Source organism: Narcine bancroftii, chromosome 2, assembly GCF_036971445.1.
Source record: "Narcine bancroftii isolate sNarBan1 chromosome 2, sNarBan1.hap1, whole genome shotgun sequence".
Classification (NCBI taxonomy): Eukaryota; Metazoa; Chordata; class Chondrichthyes; order Torpediniformes; family Narcinidae; genus Narcine; species Narcine bancroftii.
This window is the reverse complement of record NC_091470.1, coordinates 182,258,123-182,286,026: the sequence shown is the minus strand read 5'-3', so window position 1 is coordinate 182,286,026 and position 27,904 is coordinate 182,258,123. Positions and strand designations below refer to the sequence as shown.

General features: G+C 47.6%; 1 protein-coding gene across 1 annotated transcript in view; it reads right to left on the bottom strand.

Moving 5' to 3' along the window:
* Window positions 1-27,904, bottom strand: part of LOC138754746 (collagen alpha-1(V) chain-like) — a 244,223-nt gene that overhangs the window by 181,092 nt on the left and 35,227 nt on the right. Inside the window, exons 2-3 of the mRNA XM_069919517.1 lie at window positions 11,166-11,333; window positions 9,769-9,982 (exon numbers count right to left, since the gene is read on the bottom strand). Of these exons, the coding sequence (XP_069775618.1) occupies window positions 9,769-9,982; window positions 11,166-11,333 (382 nt within the window). The remainder of the gene's footprint in view (window positions 1-9,768; window positions 9,983-11,165; window positions 11,334-27,904) is intronic.

The following is a 27,904-nucleotide window of genomic DNA, read 5'->3' as shown; positions in this document are numbered from 1 at the left end:
AACATGCACAAAGAATGGAAATAGCTGGATGTGCACAAATACACAAGATGGAAAAGTTGGGCTTGCACAAATGCACAGGAGGGAAAATGCTGGGCATCCGCTAATGTACAGGATGGAAACAGCAGGATGCACATAAATACACAGGATGAAAACAGCTGGACACACACAAATACACAGGATGGAAACAGATGCTAACGCTCAAATACATAATATGGAAAGAGCCGGGCCCAAAACACAGGATGGCAATAGTTGGATATGCACAAATATCCAATTATGGAAACAGCTGGCCATGGACATGGGTTGGAAAAAGATGGACATGCCCAAATACACAAGATAGAAACATCTGACAGGCAAAAGTACACTGAATGGAAACATGTGGACACAGGGATGAATTCAGGTGGCCATCCACAAATACAGGAGATGCAAATAGCTGAACATGCAACATTACACAGGATGGAAACAGATGGACATGCACAAATACACATGATGTAAAAAGCTGGACATGCACTAAGGATGGAAATAGCTGGACAGGCACAAATGCACAGGAGGAAATAGCTGGGGTTGCACAAATACACAGGATGGACACAGGTGGGCATACGCAAAAAGTCAGGATGGCCATAGCTGGACACAAATAAATATAAGGTTGGATACAAATGAAAAAGCAAAAATATTCAGGAGAGAAAAACCTGGATTGCACAAATACACACGATGCAAACAGTTGGGATCACACAAATAACCACACAGGCTGGAAACAGCTGGACACACACAAATACACACGATGCAAACAGTTGGGATCACACAAATAACCACACAGGCTGGAAACAGCTGGACACACACAAATACACACGATGCAAACAGTTGGGATCACACAAATAACCACACAGGTTGGAAACAGCTGGACACACACAAATACACACGATGCAAACAGTTGGGATCACACAAATAACCACACAGGTTGGAAACAGCTGGACACACACAAATACACGCGATGCAAACAGTTGGGATCACACAAATAACCACACAGGTTGGAAACAGCTGGACACACACAAATACACACGATGGAAATGGACTCACAGACATACGCAAGATGGAAACAGCTCGGCATGAAAAATATACAGGGTGGAAATAGATGGATCTGCACAAATACACAGGATAGAAATAGCTGAACTCACACAAATATGGACACAGTTGAACAAGGACAAATAAACAAGATCGACATATCTCCACAGGCACAAATTAAAGAATGAAAAGGCACAAAGCCACAGGAGGATATAGCTGGGGTTGCATAAATACTCAGGATGGAAACAGCTGGAGATGTACAGATACATGGAATGGAAATGGCTGGACATGCCAAACACACAGGATGGACACAGGAGGATTTACACAAATACACAGGATGAATGGATCTGCACACACATAAATGCAAGTTTGGAAACAAGTGATACAGGTGGATACAGGTGAATATGCAAAAATACACAGGATGGAAACAGCTGGATACACACAGACATAAGGTTGGAAACAGCTGGACACACACAGATACACAGGATGAATACAGCTGAAAATGCACAAATGAACAGACGAACCAGCTGGGCATGGACAAGTACACAAGATGTAAACAGACGGACACCCACAAACATATAGGATGGGTACAGATAGACATGCACAAATGCACGGGATAGACAGATCTGCTTATGCTCAAACATGAGGGTGGAAGCAACCGAAAATGCACAAATAAACAGGATGGATATATTATATATGCACAAACACAAGTTTGGAAACAATTGGACACGCATGAATACACATGATGGAAATAGCTAGAAATGCACCAATACACAGGAGGGTAACAGCTGAACACACAGAAATACACAGTATGGAAAAGCTGGACATGCACAAATACATAGAATTGAAACAGTTGGACATGCACAATACGCAGGATGGACCGATCTGCACACGTACAAATACAAGGCTGGAAACAGCTGAAAAACCATAGATTAACAAGCTGGAACCAGCTGTGCACAGACAAGTACACTTGGAAACAGCTGGACAAGCACCAATACGCAGGATGAAACCATGTGCACGCACACACGTACACAGGATGGAGACAGATGAAGACACACAATACACAGGTGGGAAGAGACAACACATGAAACAATGCATATGATGGAAAGGGTTGGGTACGCACAAATACAAGGTTGGAAACAGCTGAAAAGCTCAAATACACAGAATGGGCATAGGTGACACACACAAATACACAGGAAAGACATACTGGGACATACACAAATACAAGGTTGGAAACAGATGATAAGCACCAATACACAGGATGGAAACAGGTGGGCACGCAGAATTATACAGGATGGACAGATCTGCACACACACACAAATAGGCTGGAAATGTGAAAAACACAAATACACAGGATTTATATAGCTGAAAAAGTGCAAATACACAGGCTGGATCCAGCTGGGCATGGACAAGTACATAGCATAGAAAAAGCCTGACAAGCACCAATACACAGGAAGGAAACAGGGGAACATGAGCAAATACACAGGATGGAAACAGCAGGTCAAAAATATACAAGGTGTTTAAACAGCTGGACACGCACAAATACTCAGGAGAGCATGGTTGGCATACTGGTTAATGCAACACCTTTACAGCACCAGTGATTAGGACTAGGGTTCGAATCCCTTGCTGTCTGTAAGGAATTTGTACGTTCTTCCCACGTCTGTATGGATTTTTCCCTGGGGCTCCGGTTTCCTCCCACCATTTGAAACGTACTGGGATACAAGTTAATTGGGTGTAAATTGGATGGCACAGGCTCGTGGGCTGAAATGGCCTGTTACCATAGTGTGTGTGTGTGTGTGTGTGTGTGTGTGTGTGTGTGTGTGTGTGTGTGTGTGTGTGTCTAGGATGGACATAGCTGGACATGCATAAATACACAGGATAGAAAGAACAACACATGAGCCAATGCACATAACAGAAAGGGATGGATGCCCACAAATGCACAGGAAGGAAAGAGCTGGACATGTACAAATACACAAGATGGAAACCGCTGAACACAAGGGATATAAACTGCTCAACATGCAAAAAGCACAGGTTGCAAACAGCTGGATATGAGCAAATGCACAAGGCGGATGCTACTGGACATGTTCATACAGACGATGGAAACAGCTGGAAACCCACAAATACACAGGATGGAAACAGCTGGACCTGCACAAAACTATTCAGGATGGAATCAGATAGACACACAAAAATACCCAGTACATAAACACCGGGGCAAGCAATGATAAACAGGATGGAAACCGTTGGAAACAGCTAGACATGCACAAATACAAAGGATGGAAACTTCTGGGCACCCACAAGTGGACAGGATAGAAACAGCTGGACATGTACAAATATGCAGGATGGAAAAAGATGGATGCACACAAATACCCAGGATGAAAATACCAGGAGGCACAAGATGGAAACAGCTGGATACACACCAATAGGACAGAAACAGCTGGATGTGCACAAATACCCAAGACAGAAACACCCAGACACAGACAAATGCACAGGATGGAAACAGCTGGACACACACAAGTACACTGGATGGCAACAGATAGACACTCACAAATACACTGGACTGAAACTGCTGGACACCGCACAAATAGACAGGAAGGAGACAGCAGGACACGTTTGGAAAGAGATGGACACACACAAATATTTAGGATGAAAACACCGGGACAAGCAAAGATACACAGGATGGAAATAGCTGGAGGTGCACAAATATGCAGGATGGAAACAGCTGGTCACACAACAATGCATAGGATGGAATCAGCTGGACATGCACAAATACACAGGATGGAAGCAGCTCAACATGCTCAAATATGCAGGATGGAAATGACTGGAGTCACACAAATACACGGAATGTAAACAGCTCGACATGCACAAATACCCAGGAAAGAAACACAGGAACATGGCAAAATACACTGGATGGAAATAGCTGGACATGCACAAATACAAAATTCAGAAACAGCTGGGCACACACAGGTACACAGGATGAAAACAGCAGGACATTCACAAATATATTAATGAAAAGCAGCTAGATATGCACATATACAGGGGACGTTAACAGCTGGAAGTGCAAATATGCGCAGGATGGAAATAGTTGTTCATTCACAAATACACAGGATAGAAACAGATGGACATGCACCAATACACAGGTTGGAAACAGCCAGAAACCTACAAATACATGATCAGCATCTTACACGCAAATGCAAAGACTCTAAACAGCTGAACACACACCAATAAATGGGACATAAAGAGTTGATGGTAACACATGATAGTGACAGCTGGAGATACACAAATACACAGGATGGAAACAGATGAAAACTCACAAATATCAAAGATGGAATAACCACCACAAGCAAATATATACAGGATAGAAACAGTTGGGCACACACAAATGGAAAGGTCAGGAACAGCTATAAATGCAGAAATTCATGGATGGAAACAGCTCAACGTGTATAAAAGCACAGAATGGAAAGAGATGTACACTCACAAATCTCCAGAATGAAATCACCAAGGCATGCAAAAATACACAGAATGGAAACAGTTGGATGGAAGCAGCTGGACACATACAAACATGGAGAATGTAAGTAGCTAGACATGCACAGGATATAAACAGCTGCGCATGCATATATATATATATATATATATATAAAAGATGGAAAGAACTGGATATGTACAAGTATACAAATGGAAACAGCAAAATACACCAGATGCAAATACAAGCACACGCAAAATTGCACAGGTCAGAAACAGCTGGGCATTTACAAATATATAGAATAGAGAATGATAGACACTCGCATATTCAGTGCATGTTAACAGCTAGACATGAACAGATACACAGATGGAAACAGCAAGACACGCTCAAATACACAGGATGGCATCAGCTGTTCGTGCAAAATTACACCAGATGGAAACAGCTGGAGATGAACAGAATCAAAGGTTTCTGTTGGGCAACCACAGGATTGAAACAACTGGGCACACATAAATACACAGGATGGAAACATAAGGAGACACACAAATACAGATGGAAACAGCTGGATATGCACAAATGCACAGGATGGGAAAAGCTTGAAACCCACAAATACACAGAAGATAAACAGCTGGGCACACAAAATATACAGGATGGAAACAGCTGGAATACAAAAATGCACAAGATGTGAACAATTTGATATGTGGAAATACACAGATGCAAACAGTTGGACATGCACAAATACCCAGGACAGAAATAGCTAGACATGCACAATTACATGGGATGCAAACAGCTGGGCAGTTACTGCTATACACAATGGAGAAAGATGGACACACACAAATACCCAGGATAAAAACAATGGGACACGCAAAGATATACAGGATGGAAACAGCTGGGTGTGCAGAAATACACAGGTTGCAAATAGGCATAAATACCCCAAATTATAACAATGGGACACCTACAAATACATAGGATGGAAACAGCTGGGGACTCACAAACATACTGTGGGGAAACAGCAGAACATGAGCAAATACACAGGATGGAAACACCTGGACATGTGCAAATACACAGGATGGAAACACCTGGACATGTGCAAATACACAGGATGGACACAGGTGGGCATGAACAAATACACATGATTGAAACTGCTAAATGTGCACAAATATGCAGGTTAGTAGCAGCTGTACATGTACAAATACACAGGCTAAAAATAAATGGACACACAAATACACAGGTTAAAAACAGCTGGACAATCACAAATACAGAAGGTGGAAACAGCTGGATGTGGGCAAATACACAGGATTGAAATAGCTGGGCGTGTACATATACACAGGACAAAAACAGATGGAAACACACAAACACCCAGGATGGAAACAGCTAGACACGCACAATTGCATGGGATGCAAGCAGCTGGGCATTTACAAATATGCAGGATGGAGAAAGATGGACTTGCACAAATACCCAGGATGATAACAATGGGACATGCAAAAAATATGCAGGATGCAAATAGCTGGACTCATACAAATACACAGGATGAAAATAGCTGGACATACAAAAATACACAGGGTGGAAAAAGCGAGATACATACAAATATACAGGATGGAAACAGCTGGATGCAGACAAACACATAAGCTGGAAACATTTTGAGCTGCACAAATACTGAAGATGGAAATAAATGGAGATGCACGCATACACAGAATAGAAACAAATGGACACGTGCAAATACACAGATAGAAACAGCTTGATAGCCATGAATACACTGAAGGTAAATATGAAGCTGGGCAAGTAAAAATACAGGGCATAGTAACAGCTCAATGTGAACAAATAAACAGGTGGGAACAGCTGGACGCAGAATGGCAACATTTGGTGGTGCACAAATGCACCGGACAGAAACAGCTGGACACACACAAATACGAAGAATGGAATCACCGAGACACGCACACTCACACAGGATAGAAAGCGCAAGAAATTTACAAATATGCAGGATGGAAAAAGATAAACATGTGCAAACACTCAGGATGAAAACAACGGGACATGCAAAAATACACAGATGGAAACAGCTGGACCCACAGAAAGAGACAGGATGGAAACAGCTGGACACGAACAAATACAAAGGATGGAAATAGCTGGGACATGCACAAATACACAGGATGGAAAAAGCTGAACACTCGCATATACACAGAAGATGGAATGGATCCAGCTGGACATGCATAAATACATGGGATGGGCACAAACAATTAACAGGATAGAAAGCAATGAACACACAGAAATACAAAAAATGGAAACAACTGCAAATGCACAAATATGCAGTATGGAAAGTGGTGGACATGCATACATACACCAGTTGGAAACAGCAGGGCACGCAGAGATACATCAGATGGAAAGAGCTGGAGATGAGCAAATGCACATGATGGAAACAGGTGGACACACACAAATACACAGGATGGAAAAAGGCTGACGTGCACAATACACAGGATGAAAATAACTGGACAGTCATTAATACACAGGGTGGAAACAGCAGGACACACATAAATACTCAGATCAGAAACAACTGTACATGTACAAATATGCAGGATGGAAATTACTGGTAATGTACAAATACATAGAATGAAAGCATCTGGACATTCACAAAAACACAAGATGGCAACCACTAGGTGCTCACAAATACACAGGTTGTAAACAGTTGGACATGCACAGAAATACAGAATGGAAACAGCCAAACATGCACAATTACACAGGATAAAATTAATTGGACACTCACAAATACACAGGGTAGAAACAGATGAATATGCACAAATACACCCGCTGCTAACAAATAGAGATGAATATAAACACAAGTTGGAAAGCTTGGCACAGGATACAAACAGCTGGAAATGCAAAAATACTCAGAACTGAAACAACTGTGCATGCACAAATACACATGATGGAAACCGTTGGAAATGCACAAATACACAGGATAGAAACATCTGAACATGCAAAAATACACAGTGTAAACATCTGGACAAGTACAAATTTGCATGTTGGAAATAGCTGGACACCCACAAATACACAGGGTGTAACAGCAGGACACATACAAATACATAGGATGGAAACAAATGGGCACACACACAAAAACAGATAATTGTAACAGGTGGATTTGCTCAAATGCGTAGGATGTAAACAGCTGGACATGTACAAATATATAGTATGAACACAGCTGGGCATGCACAAATAAACCAGATGGACACATAAAAATACCCAGAGTGGAAACACTGGGACACACCAAAATACACAGGACGGAAATAGCTAGACACCCACAAATACACTGGCCATAAATATCTGGACATGCACAAATAGAAAGGATGGAAAAAGCTGGAGGCGCACAAATACACAAGATGGCAACATCTGGATGTCCAAAAATACACAGGATGGAAATAGATGACACACAAATAGGATGGAAACACACAAATATACAGGAAGGAAACACTGGGATACATAAAAATATGCAGGTTGGAAACAACTGGACAGTCAAAAATACACATGGTGGAAACAGCTGGATATATAAAATACAAAAGATTGGAAAAACTGGACACGCAGAAATACAAAGAATGGATGCAGCTGGGCACACACAAATACACAGGATGGCAACATGTGAATGCCCTCAAATACACAGGACAAAAACATGTGGATGCGCACAAAGACAGGATAGAAATAGCTGGAAATGCAGGAATACACCAAATGTAAACTGCTAGACATGTACAAATATGCAGGATGAAAACACCAAAACCCAGGACAGAAATGCCAAGACATGCAATAAACCAGTCTTGCCTACAACTGCACTGTGTGCATTGATCTTCCACCCTCTGCTGTAGTCACTCGCTACAAAATCATACCCACCTGTAATATTTCTATCAAATGTATAAAAACATTTTTAAAAAGGAAACAGCTGGATATGCACAAATGCACAGGACGGAAACAGCTGGACACACACAAATACACAGGATGGAAACAGCTGGATATGCACAAATACACAGGATGGAACCAGCTGGACACGCACAAACACACAGGATGGAAACACTTGGTCCCACACAAATGCAAAGGATGGAAACAGGGGTCAGTAGGCCTGTGCCTTTGAGGTTCATTGAGATCAGGAGTTAGTGAAACCAGGGTTCAGTTGGTTCAATGAATTCAGGGGTCACAGGTCCAGTGGATTCAGTGGTCAGTGCAAGTCAGTCAGTTCAGTGCTCAGTGAGTTCAAGGGTCAATGAACTCGGGGACAGTGGTTCAGTGAGCTTGCTGAGGTATCACTGCAGGACTGTGTAATCAAGGATTAGTGCGGGACAGAGATCCGCGAAAAATGGATGGGTGCTGGTGAGGATCATGAATGGAGGGTGCAGAATGGTGGGACCCGGGTCGGGGCCACAGACAACCATGGCAGGGACAAGGGAGTCAGCAGCTAACCATCCAAAGTGGGATGATGCTGGGGCAGCTAAGCCCATCCCCATCCCCACCCCAGAACTACAAGCAACCAGACATGGAGCAGAACCTCAGTATGGGGTCAAGGGTCAGCAAGGAGTCCCGGCTGGGGTCAAGGGTCACCAAGGAGTCCCAACCAGGGATCAATGGTCAAGGAAACCAGAGGGAACGGTCACAGCAAGACGCAGGATTTTGAGTGTATGCATCTGCACACCGCTTGGCACTTTCTCTCAGACACAGGGGTACGTGTAGACCACCGAATCCAGCCTGCTCTCCGCCTCCTCACTCCCTGTCAAACCCAGGGGTTGTGTGAACCACCAAATAGAGCCTCTGCACACCTCTCCCCACTCCCCTTCAGACACATGCATGCACAGAGAGCACCCAAGACCGTCACCACAGCCCACACCTCACTGATCCTTATGGCAACACACGACAGCCTCCGAACCCCATTTCCCTTCAAATGCAGGCATCTCCAGGGACCGGCCAACACAGCCTCCATTGCTGGACCCTCTCCACTCTTAGAACTCCCCTCCCCACTCCCCCCACCCACACATCTTCCCTCGCTCTCTTACACCCCGCACCCCATCACCTTTCCCCCTCCAAATGCAGACATCTGCAGAAATCACACAACACAGCTGCTCCATCCCACTCTCCGCTTCCCCTGCCGCCCCACACTCTTTCCTCCACTCCCCCCCGTTCCCCTCTACTTGCACCCCACTCCCCTGCCCAAACTCCCCACCCTCCAAACCGCCCTCTCCCCACCCCCCCGCCCCCACCCCCCAGCGGGCCCAGGTACTCACTTCCCGTCGGACAGGTTGATGCCACTGAATATAGGGTAATCCTTGGGAGCAGGCTTGCCATTTTGGTCCTCATACAAGAAGATGGGGGAGCGTCCAAGCTCCACGCCCAGCTGCTGCAGGCCCTGCTCGTTGTAGATGGACAGGAGGAAGGCTTGCGAGCCGGCCTTGGCTTTCACCAGCGCCAGGATGGAGAAATCTTCGGGGAACCGGGTGCCTGTGGGCAGCAGGAGGGTGGTGAGATGGTGACAGAGCGGAGGGCAACAGGGAGAGACAGCCCAAGGGTTGGGGATCAGAGGGTGCATGCACGTCTAGAGTCCAGGGTCAATGCCCGGAGTCAAGGGTCAGTCCCAGGATGAGGATCGGTGTCTGGGGTCAAGGGCAAATGTACAGGGATGAAGAAATGGTCAGTTACCAGGATTAAGGTAGTGTCTAGGGGTGTGGAGTGGTCAGTGTTGGGAGACGGGGAGTGGTAGTGTCCGGGGGTGGGGAGTGGTAGTGTCCGGGGATGGGGAGTGGTCAGTGTCCAGGGACGGGGAATGGTCAGTGTCAGAGGACGGGGAGTGGTTAGTGTCTGGGAACGGGGAGTGATCAGTGTCAGGGACGGGGAATAGTCAGTGTCCGGGGACAAGAAGTGGTCAGTGTCCAGGGATGGGGAGCGGTCAGTGTCAGAGGACGGGGAGTGGTCAGTGTCTGGGAATGGGGAGTGATCAGTGTCAGGGACGGGGAATAGTCAGTGTCCGGGGACAGGAAGTGGTCAGTGTCAGGGATGGGGAGTGGTCAGTGTCTGGGGATGGGGAGTGGTCAGTGTCCGGGGACGGGGAGTGGTCAGTGTCCAGGAACAGGAGTGGTCAGTGTCCAGGGATGGGGAGCAGTCAGTGTCGGAGGACGGGGAGTGGTCAGTGTCTGGGAACGGGGAGTGATCAGTGTCAGGGACGGGGAATAGTCAGTGTTCGGGGACAGGAAGTGGTCAGTGTCAGGGACGGGGAGTAGTCAGTGTCTGGGAATGGAGAATGGTCAGTGTCTAGGGTCACAATCCAATGGCAATGGGTGAGAATTTCACAGCTCAGTGTTAATGACCGACATCCAGGGCATAGACTGGTGATGCCACCCCGCTGCAGATTATCCAGTCAGAGTCCTGACAGAAGGTTGTATTGCAACGGTCTATCACCATCCTGTGGTCAAATGCCATCAATCTCAATGCCAGCATCCTCAGTGGTCACTTGACGAACTGTCAGGCATTGCCCATTGGTCACTGGTTGATAACATCACGGTCCTTTTGTCCATCACGTTTGAAAGTCATTAAATGATGATGTCACATTCCAGCCCCCCTCCCCCCCAACCAGGTCCATCCCGAAGTCGTTCCCCGCACCCAGTGAGCCCAGCCCCGCCATCCTTACCTGGAAACAGTTGTTTGGTGGGAGCACTGATCTGAGCCTTTTTGGATATTCGGTACGCCACATCTGGACTCGACGAGGATTTCCTTTTGGGACAGAAGCCTGTGGTTTTCCTTACCCCTTCAGGTAGGGTGTTGAACTGTAACACTCGTAAAACATCTACAGGGTCAGCTGCGGAGAGAACAGGCAGGATAAAGGTCAACAGTGTGGCTCATGGGCAACGCACCTCCACGCACGCCGGTCACAAGACCTCCTGCCTTCACGGCGATCGGGCCCGGGGGCTCGGAGACCAGGTGAACATCAGGCTCTCTCCCACCCTCCGCATCCGCGAGGACCTTTGAACCCAGCGTGCTCATTCGACGCAGGAGCAGAGGCTGGGCCATTCTGCCCGTCGAGTCTGCTCCGCTGTTGGATCACGGCTGGTCTGGCCATGAACTCAAGCGCATATATACACCCCCCCCCACCCACCCCACCGATATACAGCCACTGAAACACACAGACACAAACACACACACACACACACACACACACACACACACACACACACACACACACACACACACACACACACACACACCCCGATACACAGACACTGAAATACAGTCACAAGCACATGCACGCACGCACAAACACCCGATGCACAGACAGTGAAACACAGTCACAAACACACATGCGCCCGCATTATCTCCCCCCCTCCCCCCATGCACAGACACTGAAACACACAGCCAGGCACAAGCACATGCGCGTACACACACCCCGTCACACATGCACTGAAATACAGGTGCAACTCCCACATGCGCGCGCACCCCCACTTCACAGCCATCAAAGATGGTCACAAACACACATATGCGTGCGCACACACACCCTGCTATCCAGATCCTGAAACACACAGACAGAAACAAACACACGCGCGCACCTGCCCCCCCCCCCCCCGATGCAGGCCCTGAACTGCACAGGCTCCTCCTCACGCGCACACTCCGGCCCCTCACGCCCGCAACCCGACCCAGTGAAACGTATTTCACCTGATCGATCTTCCTCATGGGTTTGGACACCTCCGTGGCCAGGAGCTGTGAGGGAGAGCTAGATGACAGGGTCATGGAAGAGGTTTACATTCCGTGGGCACGACAAGGAGGGCTGAAGGGCCCACCCCGTGCCCAGCTGCGCCAGGTGAGCGCTGGAGAGAGTCCAGCCTCTCCGCTGGCTCCCAGTCACCGATCGCCACTGTTTCATTTGGGCACCTTCCCTGTTTACATATTTGAGATGATTCCCCCCCAGCCAGCCCCCGACCACCTCCAGCCGCAGGCATTCCTGCTCCCAGTCTACCCGTTGGCCTGCAGCCTGATGTCTGATCCCTGCCAGATGAGTGGAAAAAAAACAGAAGCAGATTTTTCAAACCCCCGGGTGTTTCTGCAAGGATTTAAAAGACCCCGGGGGGGGGGGGAGGTGGGGAAGGGTTTGGAAGCTCAAAATGGGGAAATCAATGGGGCTGAGGAGAGGTGATAGCACCCTCCCTCCTGGCCTACTGTTGCTCCAGCGATCTGGGATTCGAATCCAACGCTGTCTTAAGGAGTTTATAAGTTCACGTGGGTAAACTCCCAGTGTGCCGGCGGTCTCCTCCCACCTTCGTGGGGTGCAATTTCAATGGGCCAAAGGGCTTGAGGCCTCCAGTCTGAGAAGTAATTGTCCACAGCCACTCACTGGCTTCTCCCACACAGCCAATGTTTTTGAATATTTTAATATGAGATTTCACATCCAAAGTACTGAGTACCTATGGATAGATGTTAAAATTCTCAAAGATACACTACACTTAAAATCACCAATGCCTGAAGAGGGCGCACAAAATCAGTGAACCGGTGCGGACTCGAAAGGCCAAAATGGCCTGTTTCTGCTCCATAAATGGTTATATGGTTATATGGTTATATGGTTAGCGTGCTGTCGATTAAGAAAACATTTTTAATTAAAAAAGAGGGTAGGGTTCCCATGAGGTCAATTAGCAGCAAGCAGGGGTCCGTTTAGGAGCCCGACGGCTGCGGGGCAGGAACTCCCTTTAAGCCCTGTCACGGCTGCGCGCTTCCACATTCTTGAGCCTTCTCCCCGATGTGCGAGTTGAGGGGGGGGGGGGTGGATGAGAATAGAAGGTATCTAGGGTCGTGTGGTGGGGGAGAGGGGGAATGCCACCACCCCCAGCATTGCAGTCCAGAAACTGAATTGAATTAGAAAAGACAGCCAGTACTAAAAGAAAATAGATAATATTAAAGCAGCACGGATTTAACGTGATACTTATTACAGCGCCGGCAAATTTGAATCCTGTAAGCCTAAGGAGTTTGTCCGTTCTCCTCGTGTCGGCGGGCGGGGGGTGGGCTTCCTCCGGGTGCTCCGGCTTCCACCCGTCCCTTCAAATATGTAGCAGTGTGGGCTCAAGGGCTGGAAGGGCTTGTTACCATGCTGTAGGTCTGCGTTTAAATCTCTCCTTCCCTCTACCCTCATCGCCATAGTAACAGGCAAAGCCTATATAGTAACAAGGCTCACACTAACCTCACTGTAATATATGTCACCTGATACATTACTGGAACCTTCAGACACCCCTTTCAACACTCCGAATTATAGGCCCTGCAGTTAACAGTATCAAATGATGTGTGGTGTCAAGACAGAGTCCTGATGGTGGATAGAATATTTCTTGAACCTCAGTACAATGCATTCCACAACATGCTCTACACCTTAGTTGCAACAGAGCCTGAATTTGGTAGCTCGAGGGCCCAGGGAAACGTAGAAGGCTGCAAAGATAGCAACCCTGGCGAGGTTCCAACCCCAACCCCACCCCCGCCCATGATAGATCTCAATGTTCCATTAGAAGGCTTATGGCACACTGCCCTTCATTGGTCAGGAATTCAAGAGTCACGATATTGCAGCTTGTGACAGAGTATATATGTTTTTGGGAGATAAATTGGGGCAGGTTTTGTGAGTGTAGGTCACATACAAACACCAAAACAGGTCTTATTTAAAATAGTGGAGCTCTGCTCATGCTAGACATGTCAGGGCCTCAGAGCCTTTGCAAAAGCTTTGGAGAGCACCCAAGAGACTTCATTAATGGATTGTCATTGACAAAAAGGCAACAGATGAAAGAGCTTGTAGGAGCTGCTTCTGTCTGGAGGGGAACTTGCTGTTTTAAGAGGGTAATGTGGTTTTGCAAGCAGAGTGAGTTGAACATGCTTTCTCTCAGAGTGTGAGAGACACAGATCACTTCTACAGTGTTACAGCAGCTGGGACTGGAACAGGACAAGCTGGAAAGCTTGTGGAAAACCCCACTTGGAAGGTGGGTTGTGAGTTCTTAGTTCAGCCTGGTCAAAACCCTTGTAGTTCATGCAAGAGGAGAGGACTGGCTGTCTAATGTTTCACTTGGAATAAGGGAAACAAAAAGGAACTCTGTGATGACCTGAAAGAAAGAGGTTATCATCCAGAAAACCCTGACGGGGCAAGTTTCATCAGCAAGACACTGAAGTGGCTGATGGAAGTAAATCCGTTGTGGAAGTCCTGGAACCACAAATCTCTCTCTGAAACCCGTCAAGAACCTTCCTGAGCGGTAACGATTTACCTTTCAAGCAACAATGCCTGGTGAACTTTATAAATGCTAAATTCTGTGCACAGAAGAACCGGTGAACTTGGAGGAGTGAGAGGTGAGATTGGACTGTGAACTTTTCTGAATTTTTACACACATTACATACACATGCGGTTAGAATTAGAAGGGCGTTAATGTAGGTTAGTTAAGTCAATCATGATAAGTTAAAGTGTGATTCCATTTGTCTTGGTGAATATCTATTGCTGCTGGGTTTTGGGGTCCTCTGGGCTCATAGCAAGTTCCCTAAATCTCTAGGCAGGCCCAGGGGTGCAGTGCTAATTTTTTTAGGTGCTGGGGATCACCATGAACTCTGTCTTCAGGTTTGAGCATCTCAAATGCATCACCTCCATGCTTATCCATCCGCCATTTTTCCGCCCGACTCTGCATCCTGCCGATGCCCCTGTGTGATCTACGACCACCTTCTGCGCCACCCACAACACCTCCAGCCTTTGAGTCATCTGCAGACTTACTGACCCCCCTCCTTCTTCGTCCCGGATATCTATAAACGTCACAAAGAACAAATGGTCACTGTGGGACTCCACTGGTCACCGACATCCGGGCAGAACACTTCCCATCTGCTACGGCTCTCTGCTTTCAACAGGGAAGCCAGATTTCAATCCACACCACCAATCCTATGCCTCATGGTGGGGGGTGGGGGGGGGGGGGGGAATGTTGTCACAGGTCTTACTAAAATTCACATGCATCACATTTTGTGGTGCGCTGAGGTAGCAGCGAGCAAGCACAAAACCCGAAAGACTTTATTCCAGTGTAAGTCTGAACATCAATTCAAGCCTTGATGGCTCCCAATGTGACTGGCTCAGGAGGAGGCCGGCTCAGGTTTACATTCAGGGCTGCTGATTGGCAGCCGGCCAGGTGGAGTCGGCTCCTTGGGGGGTCTATTCAGGTTGGCTGATTGACAGCGGCCAGGTGGAGTCAGCCCCTTGGGTGGTCTTCCTGCAGGTATAGACATTGCGGGCCCCCCACCCCCCCGCAGTCAGCTGGTGGTCACATCACCACACATCTCCCACCACTTAAGAAGGTGATCTCCTGAAGGACGATCTGCCCCTCTCAAGGCCATGCTGACTATCTCAGAGAAGAGACGCCCAGTTGAGAGTTTTACAAAAAGTACCCGTTTGACTCCAGCAAGGATTTCAGTGCATGTGTACATTTTAATTTTGTGAGTATAACAATAAACTCACGATCACCAGTAACGTTTTCCCAGAGGTACACTGGAACAGATTCCAAATTGACACTGCAGCATTTTCTCTGTAACAGAATACCAGGAATATGGTCTGGTCCCACTGAATTATTTTTGCAGATTGCCTGAATGTGCCAATAATAAAGATTCTCAGAGGTTTCTAGGAAAGTGGTGACTCTGTTGTACAAGGTGGTGATGAAGATGTTTGCCCGACCTTCATTGGGCAGGGTATCAAATTCAAAGATCGGGATCTCAGGATACGGCCGTACAAGGCATTGGTGAGACCACATTTGGAGTGAGATAAATTGAGGAGAATGGGGTGGGGCATTCTGAATGTTGAAGAGTGTGGACAGAGTAGATGTAGAATGGTTGTTCCCCACGGTGGGAGATTCTAGGACTAGAGGGCACAAACTTTAGGATCGAAGAGCACCCGCTTAGAACAGAGACGCGGGAAACATTTCTTTAGCCAAAAGAAGATAAATTTGTGGGATTTCTTGCCCCAGGCGGTTGTGGAGGCCAGGTTATTGGGTGCACTTAAGGTGGAGATTGGTGGGTTCTTGACCTATCACAGCACAGTTGCCTAGCGTTTAGTGCCATGCTGTTACCAGCACCAGCGATCGGGACCAGAGTTCGAATCTCGCGTTGTCTGTAAGAAGTTTGCCGTTCTCTCCGCGTCTGCGCGGGTTTCCTCCAGATGCTCTGGGTTCCTCCCACTGTTAAAAGACGTACCGGGGTGGGGGTGTAGGTCGATTGGGTGTAATTCGGCAGCACGGGCTTGTGGGCCGAAATGGCTTGTATATCTAATTTCTTTTTTTTAAATTGATTAGCCAGGACATCGAAGGATATGGGGTGAAGGCACTGAATGGGAAAATGGATCACCTCACGATTTAATGGTGGGGCAGGCTCGACGGGCTGAATACCCTTTTTCTGCTCATACGTCCGATGGAGTATTGAGTGCCATTCTGGTCACCCAGCTTCTAGGAAGGACATCAATAAATTGGAAGAGGTGGGGGAGAGGAGGAGATTCATCGGGAATTTGCTGGGACTGGGTTATAGTGAGAGGTTGGATCGGCTGGGACTTGATTCCCTGCAGCTGAGGAGGCAGAGGGATAATCTTCTGGTTTATAAAACCACAAGGGGGAAGGATAAAGTGAATGCTCACAGTTTAAATTTAATTTTTTTTTTAATTGACAGCATAACGGAAGCCGATTCCCACCCAATTACATCCGAATTAACAGTCAACCCCCCCCCCCTCACCACCCCCAGTATGTTTTTTGAAGAGTGGCACCCAGAGGAAACACGGGGAGAACGTACAAACTCCTTTCAGACAGCACATGGATTTGAACTCCAGCCGCTGGCGCCGTAACAGTGTTGGACTAGCGAACTGCTACCCCGATCATGCAGAAAATTCTAGGACTAGAGAACATGGATTAAAGGAGAGAGGGGAGAGATTTCGGAGGGGCCTGAGGAGCAAGGCCTTACCTGGAATGAGCTATAGAAGTGGGTACAATTAGAGGGTTCAAAAGATATCGGGACAGATAGGACAGGCTTAGAACTGCAGATAATGGGGACTGGCCCAGAATGGCCACTGTAGATCTATTGGGCTGAAGAGCCTGCCATGCAGAGGTGCAGTGCTCATTTTTTTTAGGAGCTCACCAAAACCGGGAATGAGGAGGTGCTCAGGGCGGCCCCATGAGGTCTCCAGTGAACTCTGGCTGCTCTGTGACTTGGGATCTAATTTCCATTAAATGTTGTGCTGCATCTTAAGCCCCTTTTCCCGCTTGCCCATGATCCCAGGAATCAAACGCCAATCGGCCTTTAAAATGCCAACCGTGAAAGCAAAATCCACTCCATGCCGGCGTCAGACGCCTCGACCCCTAATACAATCCCTGGCGTCTGCAGACACCGGCGTTGTAGTCAGGCATGTGTGAAATGGGTCATTGAACCAGTAGAAGGTAGAACAGTCCTAACCCCGGGGATGGTTCCTTGCAAGTGTGAAAACGTTCAGTGTCCCCTTTCACACTTGCATCCCAGTAAATCGGCCCCAGGATAGGAGTGGCGGGGGGGGGGGTTTTGGGCTTTCACACCAGATCACTCCTAACCAGGACACCGAGCGCTCTAACGCTTGCAAGGGTCTATCCCCAGGCGTTTGATCTGTTCTTCCTTCAATCGAAAGGGCCTGCAATGCAGTTGCCCGTCTCACACTTGCCTGATCTCGACGCTGGGGATTGTACTAGGGGTTGAGGCCGGCGATCCGAAGCCGGGCGTTGAGCAGATTGTGCGTTCCCACTTGCCACTTTAAAGGCTGATTGGCGTTCGACTCCTGGGATCCCCAGCAAGTGCGAAAGGGGCCCCAGTTAGGAATGGTCTAGTGTGAAAAGCCAAGTCCGTATTCCTATCTCGGGGCATGGAACGGCCAATTTAGTGGGATGCAAGTGTGAAAGGGTCTTCAGTTCCCCTGTGACCCCACTCTTGTAGTCGTTTATATGTAATGTACTGGAACAGATTCCAGTGTTACAAATTGTAACCTAATCCCATTGGAGTGCTATATCAATGTCACTGTTAAACACTGTATCACATTTCCTGTAACAGAAATCCAGAAGCAAACAGTAGCTGGCAGTCCAGAAATCTGTGCAACAGATTTTTTTCAACATGCTCCTGAAAGGAATGTCTAGTGGAATATAGCAGATACACTGGAATGCATTAGAACAAATATAAGGATATTATCTTAATGCGAGAGCAGGGCTGTGATATTGAGGCTTTATACGGCCCTGGTGAGACCTCACTTTTGTGAGCAGTTCTGGGCTCCTCAGGTAAGAAAGGACATGCTGGTGTTGTTTCCCACGGTGGGAGAGAAGAGCGGACAACTTCAGTATGGTTTTCAGCCAGCGGGTGCTGAATCAGTGGGATTTTTTTTGGCCACACAAGGTCGTCGAGGCCAAGTCATTAAGGCAGAGACTGGCAGGCCCTCGATGAGCCAGTTATGGGGAGAAGGTTGGGCAGTGGGACTGAGCGGGGAAATGGATCGGCTCGTGATTAAATGGCGGGGCAGACCCAATGGGCTGAATGGCCTGTTTCTGCTTCTTCACATTGAGAAGGGTGAACATGTGGAACAGGCTGGCAGCTAAAGGCCTCTATTTTAACATTAAAGAAGAAAAAATCTGTTCAGGTACATGGATGAGAGAGGTGTGGAGGGATATGGAGCAGGTCAGTGGGACAAGACTGAATAATAGTCAGCACAGACAAGAAGGGCTAAAGGCCACTAATTTGCAAGCACTTTCACTGAATGTTTTTCATGCATATCCACAATATCCCATAAACCAATGTAATTAAGTGCAATGTAATTAACAGACACATGCAAATGCTAAATAACAGATTAATTCAACTGCCCTGTTACAGATAGTGGGGCGTTGAGGTAGCAGCGAGCAAGCTCAAAACTCAGAAAGACTGTACAACAGGCTTTATTCCAGTTCATGCTCTTGGCGGCTCCCCGTGTGACTGGCTCAGGAGGGGACTGATCAGGTCTATATTCGGGTCGGCTGATTGACAGCTGGCCAGGTGGGGTCAGCCCCTTAGGTGGTCTTCCTGCAGGTGCAGAGATCGCCCCCTGCAGTCGGCTGGTGGTCGTATCACCACACCGAGGCACCTGGGCACAATCCACGCTACATTCTGAGATACATTGGTGGCAACACGGGCAATACATCACAAAGGGTACAACTTAAATCAGTTGGCGATGCTCAGTAGGAATGTCTGCTCCTAACTGACATTCAACATGGGCGCAACTCGAGGATGCACGCTCAGCTCACTGCTCTACTCACTGTACTGTGCGGCTAGGCTCAGTACAAATTTGCCGGTGGTCGTTGGGCAGAATCACAGAGAGCAACAAGGTAACAGACAGGAGGGAGCCAGTTGAGTGGTGCCACAGCAACCACCTTGCGCACAAATTGTCAGCAAAATCGTGGGCTTCAGTAAGGGGAAACTGGAAGAACGTGGACCAGTCCTCATCGAGGGGCCAGCGGAGGAAAGGGTAAGGAGCTTCAAGACCCTGGGTGTCCACATCCCGGAGGATCTTATTACGAGCCCAGAAGACCCCGAAACCCAGCAGCAGTAGATATCACCAAGACTAATGGTTACTTAAACAAAGATTGCTATTAATTATCTTTAAACATGAAAACAGAATCAGACTTTAAGTTAACTAACCTAACTTAACCCCCTTCTAATTCTAAGTTCACGAGTATGCAATGTGTGTATCTAAGTTCAGAAAAGTTCTTTGGTTCACAGTCCAATCTCACTCCAGTGATCCTCTCCATCTTTTTTACGGTCCTGTGGATTGACCTGCGATCCATTTCTCTGCAGCAACTGCGACGGAGCCAGCCAGGACGCTCTCGATAGGGCTCCTGCCGGAAGGTCGACAGGGTGGCGGCTGCTGGCCTCACCCACTTCAGCCTTCTCAGGACGTGCAGACACTGTTGTGCCTTCCTGACAGGTGAGTAGACGCTGCGTGTCCCCGATAGGGCACTAGTTAAATGGACTGTGAGGAAATTGGATCGGGGGGGGGGGGGAACCCACGGGACCAGAAGAGTGGCAGAGAGGATCACTGGGGTCTACCTCCCCACCCCCCACCCATTCGCGTGATCTACCGGGATCGATATCTGAAGAGGGCATGCAAAAATCACTGAGGACCGGAGGACACTGTTCCATTGTACAATCAAGTGAGAAATAAACTGGAACTTGTTTGCAGATTTGCTCTGTGTTGGTGAAACAATACTTTCTCTCTCATGCAGGGTAATATATTTACTGAAAATGTCTAAAACAAATGCCACAAAATCCAGTGAATTAAGGGTGCCATCACGCATTCCGAAATATTTTGGATTGCACACTGAGAATTTTATGTAATGGATTCCTTCTACAGTACTATCGCTGGCTACAAACTGCAGCAGGGCTGTAATGGTTGGCACAATGCCATTACAGTGCCAGCGGTTGGGATTGGGGTTTGAATTCCACACTGTATCAGGTGCCGTGTAATGCACTGTAATGGATGGCCGCAGACTATTTTACAAGCGGTGCCGCTTCCACGGAAAGTGCTGTTTTCTGCCTTCACTCCAGTGAGGCCAAGAGCAAGAAGGGGCTCCCAAAGGGCCTTGGGACCCATGTCGGAGGTTTGGATCCGAAGCTTGGGTTGCCTGTAGATCGAGCATGGGCCGGCGCAGGTGCAGGGACGGCGGGGAGTGCTGGAGGCGAATCCGCGGACGCTCGGCGCCTCTGAAGGGACTCTCGCTTGCTTCCTTTTCTCTTATTGTAAGGGGCACTAGGGCAATGTTCAGGGAGACTCTTTCTTTGCCTTAAGGCAAAGTAAACCATATATTATTACATGGCAATAAAAGGAATCTTGATTTTTGATTCCATGAATCAGAGCGATTCATGTTGTATAACCTTCCCAAGTACCTAATTCACTTTTATCCCTTGATGCATCATCAATAATCACAAAAGACTGAAGTTGTGAAACTGAAAGGCTTTTATTAATGATAGATGAGCCACTGTCAACTTCATTTAACTGATCGAGGCAGAGTGGAACGGGGAGCGTGCAAAGGGCAATGGGTCGGATTGATCTCAGGAGGTGTGTCCAGCCAGCAGCAGCCAATCATAGCGTCACAGTGTGTACCCCACATCCCTGTACACATCTGGAAGCATGCACAGTAACAAAGAATCACAAGCCCTTTTTTCCCCACTGGCGTCCCAGTTCATTGGCCGTTCCCTGTCCTGGGACGGGAGGCCATTGGTGCCGTTTCCACTGAGCCACCTTTAACCGGAGACCCTGATGGCTTTTCCACGAACACGACTCACCCCCCCCCCCCCCGGGGGGGGGGTGGAAATCAGAGAGTCTGCCTTCAACCGGAAGCAGGCGGCCTTCTGCTGTCCTTTCCCCCACTGGTTTAATCGACCCGCCAGCTTCAGCTGACGCCGGGGATATCAGCAGGGGTAGAGGCCGTCAATCCCTGGTGTGATTTGACGCCGGTGCACTGATTGTTTTCCTCATCCACCAGGCCCTTAACCCTGTTAACTCCTGGATCAAGGTGCAAGAATGCCTCTGGCTTGGATCCAGACAATCTGCAAAGGGATGGAATGGATTCCTTTTAATGCCCTGTCACAGATCCTTGGGACTATGACGGATTCCTGGAGAAATTGATATTGGTGAGCATATTGTAACAGAATTCCTGCAATTTAGAATACAGGATTTCTACATGATCCCATATCACCGTGTAAAAGATTCCATAGAATATTTTGTGCCAACACTCTTCAGCCTACTGAATTAAATTTCAAATAAATGTTATTGTTGGCTCTTACTGAAGCATTTTAACATCTGCATTGCAATGGATTGTAACAATTCCAACACACTCAGCTGATTACCACATAAGTTATATCAGCTTTCAAGTTTCAATTTATTGTCATGTAATAAAGAAGTGTAATATTACACTAAATTTGTTTCCATCTGCCATAAGGCAGACAGATTCGCCATTGGCAGAAATTGCCTCTTACAGTCAGAAGACCAGAAACAAAAGGGGGCCCCCCCACCTCAGTCACTGGATTCGCCTCCAGCCCTCCTGCCGCCCCTGCAGTCACTCGGAGTCCAGCCCAAACCAGGCGAACCTCCGACACGATCAGGAACCCTCTGGCATCCCAGTTCCAATACCGGGTACCCCTTTTGGCCAGTCTCAAGCCTGTCCCCAACAGCCCGATGCGAATCCCTCGGCTGCAGCCACCAACAGCCCGCTGCCCGTGAGTCCTTCAGCCTCAGAGCCCCTTACTGGTCCTCTGCCGTGGCACCTTGCTCCGCTTCTCCTTCTCAAATGGGGGAGGGGGGCGGAACCCTCATTTTCAAGTGCCCTGCACCATTCGTCTGCTTCCCCAAAGTCTGTAACCCCTCGTGCCAATCTTAAGCGCCACATTCTTGGGTGCGGACCCCGCGGTTGCAGTATTTTTAAATAAAGCCAGTATGGGCTCCATTGACAGGCCTTCTACAGAGCCGGCGGCAGTCGGACTGGACGGTTGGACCCTGCAGAGGGACGCTGTAACTCCGTTCACTCAGTGGGTGCACCAGTGGTAGTGCTCCCAATCTCAGAGAATGTGGCTCCATTGTGTACAGTCCCTTTTTCAGGTACTGTTTTCTAGTGAACTCAAACTGCTCTCCCTCCAGAGTCTAGATTCCCTTCCTATTGCGGGGGGCTCTTCGTGTTTCCACCCCTGTCCAGCACAGTTGGCACAGCAGTTAACACAAAGCCTTTACAGCCCCAGCATTCGGGACCAGGGTTCGAATCCCGCGCTGTCTGTAAGAAAGTTGTACACTCTGTGCGTGTTTCCCCACGGTGCTTCAGTTCCCTCCCACTATTCGAAACGTACCAGGGGTGTTGATTAATTGGGTTTAAATTGGGTGGCACTGACTTGTGGGCCGAAATGGCCTGTTACTGCGCTGTATGTCTAAATCTTTTAAAAATGAAATCGCCCCTGCTCCGCGAATGATAACCCACTGGATATGAAGGCCAACACCGTCTTAGTCTCCCTGACACCCCAAGACATCACAGGCAGCATGGTTGGCACAATGCCATTACAGTGCCAGCGGTTGGGATTGGGGTTTGAATTCCACACTGACTGTCAGGAGTTTGCACGTTCACCCCGTGTCTGCCTGGGATTTCCACGGGGGTAGAGCTCCAGTTTCCTCCCACTGTTCAAAACATACCGGGGATTGGGGGGGGGGGGTTGTAGGTTAATTGGGTGGTATGGGCTCGTTGGGTAGATTTTTACATAGTAGGGGAACTAAGGGATATGAGTAGGTGGAAATAAGCCAGACATCAGATCAGCTGAGATCTCATTGAATGGTGGAGAAGGTTTGATGGGCTGAATAGCCAACTCCTGCTCCTATTCCTTATGTTTTTTAAGATGCTGAACTTCTCTCCTATCAACGTCCTTCTGTACGGTCCCTATCCCTCCATGGAAAGATTACTGCATTGGGGATGCTTCCTGAACCCATCAGTTTTATCATCTTGGCCGCCAACCACACATCCCATTCTAGAATTCACTTGGACCATTTCGGACACCTCCAAGGTTAAGTTTATCATCTGACTGTGCAACCGATGAAACAGTATCTCCCCAGACCCCAGTGGACGCACAGAAATGCAAAGAACATAATGATCACAAAATTAAAATAAAAACATCTAAATATTTTGGGATAATTTACTCAGTTCATCAATCTCACAGTCTGTGGTATTCTCCAGCCCGGCAGTCCTGATTTTGATGCTCCTGTGCCTCCTCCTGGTGGCTGTGGGTCAAAAATATTGTGTGGTGAATGGAAAGGGTCCTTTGTGCCCTCTTTAGACAGTGCTCACTGTAAATGTCCTTTTAGAGGAAAGGGAGAGGCCAGTGACTACAGGAAAGATATCAATAAGATAGAAAGAGGGGCAGCTAAGATTTTCTAGGATGTTGCCTGAGGAACTGAGTTACAGGGAAAAGTTATACAGGTTAGGAGTTTATTCCCTAAGCGTAGAAGAATGAGGGGGGGGATTTGATAGAGGTTTTTTAAATTATGAGGTGGTAAACAGAGTAAATGGCTTTTTCCCCTGAGGGTCGGAGGGATACAAACCAGAGGGCACGGGTTAAGGGTGAAAGGAGAAAGTTTCAGGGGAACTTGTTCACAGAGAGTGGTTGGGGTGTGGAACAAGCTGCCAGATGAAGTTGTGAATGGGGGTTCAATTTTAACATTTAAGACGAATTTAGACAGTTAGACGGATGGGAGAAGTCTGGAGGGCTATGGACTGGGGGCAGTTCAGGGGGACTAGGCAAAAGAATGGTTTGGCACAGACTGGAAGTGGTGAAGAGGCAGCAACGTTCTATGGTTCTATGATCCTCTGGGTCAGTGGTTTTCAAACTGCCTCCCTCAACTTACATCCCACTTTAAGTAATCCCCATGCCATAAATGCACTGTGATTAGTAAGGGATTGGCTTAAGGTGGTCTGTGGGTGGAAAGATAAAGTTTGAAGAAAACCACTGTTTTAATCGACTCGTCATGTGCAGGGTTTCAGAGCTCCAAAGGAAAATGGGCCAATGACAATTTTTCTCAAGCAAAATACTCTAGTAACGATTAGGTCTGGAGCAGGGATTCTCAACCTTCCAACCTTCAGCCATCCAATCATAGAGCACCGACAGCATAGGGATTACTTAAAGTGGAATGCGCGCGGAAAAAAAAGGGTTGAAAACCACTGCTCAACCGAATGTGTCGCGTTTCCTCCGTACGTTATATGAGCCCCCTTAGGGTCTTTATATCTCCAGCTGCAAACACCCAGCGTCTGCAGACGTTCTTAGATTGCTTCTCGGCATCTGTGTTTTTCTTAATTTTCCTCCATCATCTCTTCAAAATTTCAATCCATTTGATCAGGCACAACCTACTTTTTACTTCAATGTGTCTCTCTGATCAACAAAACTGTTCAACGCACACAGTCTTGTCCAGAAATGGTGCTTGTCAGACAAATTCCCTGCGATGCCCTGGAACAGATTCCCTTGTTACAATAACAGAAGTCCTCTAAGATTTTATGTGACATATTGTGAGATCACACTCTTTTGTACTGGAATTAGGTTGTAAAATCGTCTTCATCCTTGTGCTGCATTTTTTGCAGATTCCCTGACCACAGTTGCTGTGAGCAACTCATGCAGTCAACACACACACTGGGGTCTCCCTCCCCCACTCCCCCATCCCCCCTCCCCTGGTCCCCATCATCGACACGATCTACTAGGATCGCTGCTTGAAGAGGGCGCACAAAGTCATCGAGGGCCCCTTCCACCCCGCACGCAGCATCTTTCAGCCGTCGGGGGAAGAGATATGGGAGGATCAGAGCCAACCCCACCAGGCTAGGGAACAGCTTCTTCCCACAGGCAGCGAGAATGATCCACCAAAGGAACTGCTCGCGCTGACCTTCCGAGACTCTCATATTTATTTAACAATATTTAATGAATAATACATAGATCTATCTGTGTGTATATATTTATAAATACATATGTGCTGCATTTTGATCATATACATACAGTATGTGTGTACACATAGGCATGTGTGAATGTATGTGTATATATACATATATGTGTGTGTGTGTGTGTGTGTATACATAAATATATCTATACACAAATATAATATGTGCACATGTGTACAAAAAATCCATATATATTATATATATAGAGATAAATAAATGCATATTTACATACAAATATATCTGCACATATTATTTTATATATACTTTTACATATATAAATACACACACACTGTCTCTCTCTCTCTCTCTCTCTCACACACACACACACACACACACACACACACGGTCTCTCTCTCATACACACACACACACACACACGGTCTCTCTCTCTCATACACACACACACACACGGTCTCTCTCTCTCATACACACACACACACACACACACACACACGGTCTCTCTCTCATACACACACACATGCACACACACACTATCCCTCTCTCTCACACATACACACACACACACACACACACCCCATATCTATCTTTTATCTGTATATGTGTCTACCGAGGCCTGAAGAACGCTGTTTCATTGGGTTGTACTTATACAATTGGATTATAATAAACTTGAACCCTGTCTCAAAGAGATTTGCTGGAAATGTTGTGGTGGATTTCCTATTCTGTCCTGTACTACATTCCATGCAAAGAAATGTCAAAAAATTTCAAGCCCAACAAGAATCAATGCACTATTATAGGGACATAATAAATGTTCCACCGGGTACGGTAAACACCGGATAGCTTCCAGAAATGCTCTTTCATGTTGTCCAGCTCTAGACAGTGGGAGATGTTCTGCAAGATAACTTCACCCAGACTGGAATAGCTTACATTATGAAAGTACTTCTGGAATGCATCTTTAAAGATCTCTATCACACAGCTTGAAAACACGTTGCTGGAGAAACTCAGCAGGTCAAACAGCATTACTTTATAGAGCAGAGAGAGAAATATGTGACCAGCAGGTCGGGCTTGAACTCTTCATCAAGGTATCATAAATTGGCGCATGAACAAAATGGTGGGGAGGAAGGGCAGGGGGAGGAGCGGGGTTCCACAGGCAGGTGGATAGGGGAGGGAGAGTACACCAGCAAACAGGGAGGAGGGGAGGGATGGCTCTGTGAATGCAGAGGGAAGGGTATAGAGAGCTGGAGGAAAGAAGACAGGGAAATGGGAAGGGAGGGAGACAGGAGAGCATGTTAGCAGAAACTGGAGAAGTTAATGCCATCCGTTTGGAGAGGTTCCAGACGGAACATTGAGTGTTATTCCTTTAATTTATGGGTGGTCTGGTAGGACAATAGATGAGGCCATCCATGGGAGTCATCTACTGCATCTGGATCCCCCCAGTTGTGGCCGTCTCTACTTCAGAGCCTGGACCTAGACTTGGAGGTCGCTTTGCCGAGCATCTCCGCTCTGTCTGCATCAGTGACAGGGACCTAACAGTGGCCAAGGCTTTCAATTCTGCACCCCACACCCTCAAGCCGGCATGTCTGCCCATGGCCTTGGGCTAGCCTACCAAGGCTAGCCGTAAATTGGGGGAGAATGCTTGATTTTCCATCTGGGTGCTCTCCAGCCAGATGGTGTTAACATCAACTTCTCAGGTTTTCTGCTAGCCCCCCCTCCCCATTCTCCCTCCTTCCAGCTCTCCTCTCCATTCTCAGAGCCATCCCCCCCTCCCCCTGTTTGCTGAGCCCCCTCCCTCCCTTATCCATCTATTACCTCCTGCCAACCCCCCCCCCCCACTATTTCGTTCGAGCATCTGCTCACACCTTGATGAAGGGCTCAAGCCTGAAATGTTGGTGATGTATCTTTGCTCCATAAATGACACGGTTTGATACAGGGTCCACACGGGACCAGAAGTGCTTCA